This window comes from Condylura cristata, unplaced genomic scaffold (genome assembly GCF_000260355.1).
Source record: "Condylura cristata isolate star-nosed mole 26May11 unplaced genomic scaffold, ConCri1.0 scaffold00001, whole genome shotgun sequence".
Taxonomy (NCBI): domain Eukaryota; kingdom Metazoa; phylum Chordata; class Mammalia; order Eulipotyphla; family Talpidae; genus Condylura; species Condylura cristata.
The window spans coordinates 9,866,493-9,869,059 of NW_004567102.1; the positions used below are offsets into that span (position 1 = coordinate 9,866,493).

General features: G+C 52.9%; 1 protein-coding gene across 1 annotated transcript in view; it reads right to left on the reverse strand.

Moving 5' to 3' along the window:
* Positions 1 to 1,119, reverse strand: part of CRIP3 (cysteine-rich protein 3) — a 2,786-nt gene extending 1,667 nt beyond the window's left edge. Inside the window, exons 1-4 of the mRNA XM_004673512.1 lie at positions 1,077 to 1,119; positions 721 to 815; positions 290 to 347; positions 61 to 192 (exon numbers count right to left, since the gene is read on the reverse strand). Coding sequence (XP_004673569.1) covers positions 61 to 192; positions 290 to 347; positions 721 to 815; positions 1,077 to 1,119 — 328 coding nt within the window. The remainder of the gene's footprint in view (positions 1 to 60; positions 193 to 289; positions 348 to 720; positions 816 to 1,076) is intronic.
* Between the last annotated feature and the right edge of the window lie 1,448 nt (positions 1,120 to 2,567).

Sequence of the window (2,567 nt, forward strand, 5' to 3'; positions counted from 1 at the left end):
CAACCCCCTGTTCCAGCCTAGATAAGGGTCAAGACAAGTAGATGGGACCATCTTACTTACTTTTCTTGCCCTGAGGGAGGCCAGTCCTGGGCCTGGGGAGGCTAAAGCAGCTAGGGCTGAGGGGAGAGGTCCTGACAGGGGTGGGAGTGGGGGGATTGTAGCAGTAGAAGCCCATACCACCAATGTTCACCCCTGTAGAGAGGAAAGACCAGGACAAGCTTGAATCTCCGTCTCCTGGTCAGAGGGAGGGCTCTCCTGTCCCCTGGCCACCTCCTGAGCTGGCACTTACCCCTGGGTCCGAAGAGAACCCCATAGCATGGCTTGTGGCAATACGGCCTCCCATTGTGCTAGGCACAAGAAGAGGGAAGGGGGTTGCTCAGGGCCAAGGGGCTTCTGTGCCCCACAAACCTATCCCTAAGATAAATTGCCAGGTATGTCTGTCCATGGACCCTGTCTGGTGAGGCTGGGAGAGGTGGGGGTGGGATAGCACCCTCAAATTGCTACTGCTGTCAGGGAGAAAGGGCAAGAGCAGGTGAGGAAAGGGTGCTGCTTCCCTCTCTTTCCTCCACCCCCTAGAATAATTCATGCTCCCCACATCCTGGCCGGTGTGGAACACACCAGGTAAGGGGTCTTGGGAGCTGACTCCTGAGGCTCTCCAGGGTGGAAGCTGGGGTCTGCTGCCTGGGCATCAGTGACAGGCACAGGGTGGCAGAGCCTCACCTCTGCATGCCCCCCGGGGGACAGGACGCTGTGGCAGCGCTCACATTTCAGGCAGAAGGGGTGCCAGTTCTTGCCCAGGGAGCTCACCTTCTCTGCTGTGGGGGGCGAGGAGGAACCAAGCTGCAGGGAGTCGGCCAAGCAATGCCAATCCAATCGTACTTCCCCCCTCAGTGCCTCCTGTACTGCTCCCCAGAGAAGACGGGGAGAGTCCCCCAAAGGACAACCCCTGTCCACCTGAATGCCACTCGCCTGGTGGAAACGGGGTCTGGGGCACACCTTCACCAGCCACTCACATCCTCGTGGAACCCAGCGTTTCATACTCACCCCACCGGCTACCCTCCCTAGCCCGGCCTCACCAAAGAAAACGGGTTGCTGGCATCCCGGGCAGGTCCAACTCATGGCTCCCTGGGGCAGCCAGCGCCGCCGCCGCACACAGTAGGTATCGCCGTCCCTGCCTGCCGGCTCCGCCTAAGCTCAGTTTTCGGCCTCATTGGGCAGAATTCTCCGTTCCTCGTGGCCATTGGCCACACAAGTTTACAACCACCGCGCCTCTAGGGGGCCCCGTGGACCCGGCAGTTAGCCAGCCTTCCTTCCCTGGGGAGGAGAGAGCTCTGCCGCCCGCCCGGGAGGGGAGGGTGCAGTGAGGATGCCTGGGAGGGTGGCACTGGTTTCTGGTTTGGAAAGAAACCGGGAGAGAGGAAATTGCTACCAAAGAGAGGGGGCAGGCACTCTGAAATTGTTTCAGTATGTGGAGCCCATTTCTCTTATCTTTGGCTACTAGCGATTACTTAACATTGGTTTGCCTCCTTTTTCTTATCTGTACACTAAGTATGACGATAATTCTCATGATTGTTGTGAGAATTAGATGTTAACGTGTGTATTAAGTGCCCAAACAGAACCTGGTACAAAGATACTGTTAAAAGCAGAAGCTATCACAATGATGGGTCGCATCAGGATCGCCAGACTCTTAGTCTGGAAGTCTCAAAACCTGGTCTGCATACAGTGGTTTGCTTGCAAAATAACAAGGCTTACTCATTTTTTAAAAAAGATTTATTTCGTTATGCATACAGAACTGGGGTACCAGCCAGAGGTACAGAGACAGTGGGAGGATTCACCAGAGACAGAGTGGAGAGCAGAACAGGCAGAATGACAAAGTACACTGCTGAGGGGAGCAGCTGTCTGCTGCTCCATGTGGGTCAGCTCCCTGGCTGGAGATTGAACTCAAGCTGAAGCGGCTGTGACTAACTTCATAGTGCTGTGCTTTAACTTGTTGCACCACCAGGGAGGGTCCTAGCTTACTCAATTTTAAAATATAATTTAGACACCAATTAAATATTCCCAAGTTAAAGATGTTTTAGTATTTGCTAAAAGTAGTTCAAAAGTGCTTCAAAGGACACTTCAAGAAATTTAAATGCACACGATGGGCGAAAATACTTGCAAATTTATCTGATAAAGGTCTAGTAACCAGAATCAGTAAAGGACTCCTATGGGCCTTCCCTGGTGGTACAAGGTGTGAAAGCACAGCACTATTAAGCTGTTTATAGCCACTGCAGCTCGAATTCAATCCCCCACCAGGGAGGGGACCCACATAGCATGGCAGACTTCTCCTGTCTCACCTGCTGCTCCCCTCAGCAGTGTATTTCAGTCAATCCACCTCTTTTGTTCCCCACTTTGTCTCTGGTGAGTCCTCTCATACACTGTACCTGTGGCCTGCACCCCAGTTCTTGTGTGCATAAATATATAAATCGGTGTCTGGAGTGGGGGTAGAGTCCACAAAACCTATATCTGTAGATTCGTTCAGAACATCCTTTCCCCCTAACAATTCACTCATTTTGATTTTATACCAC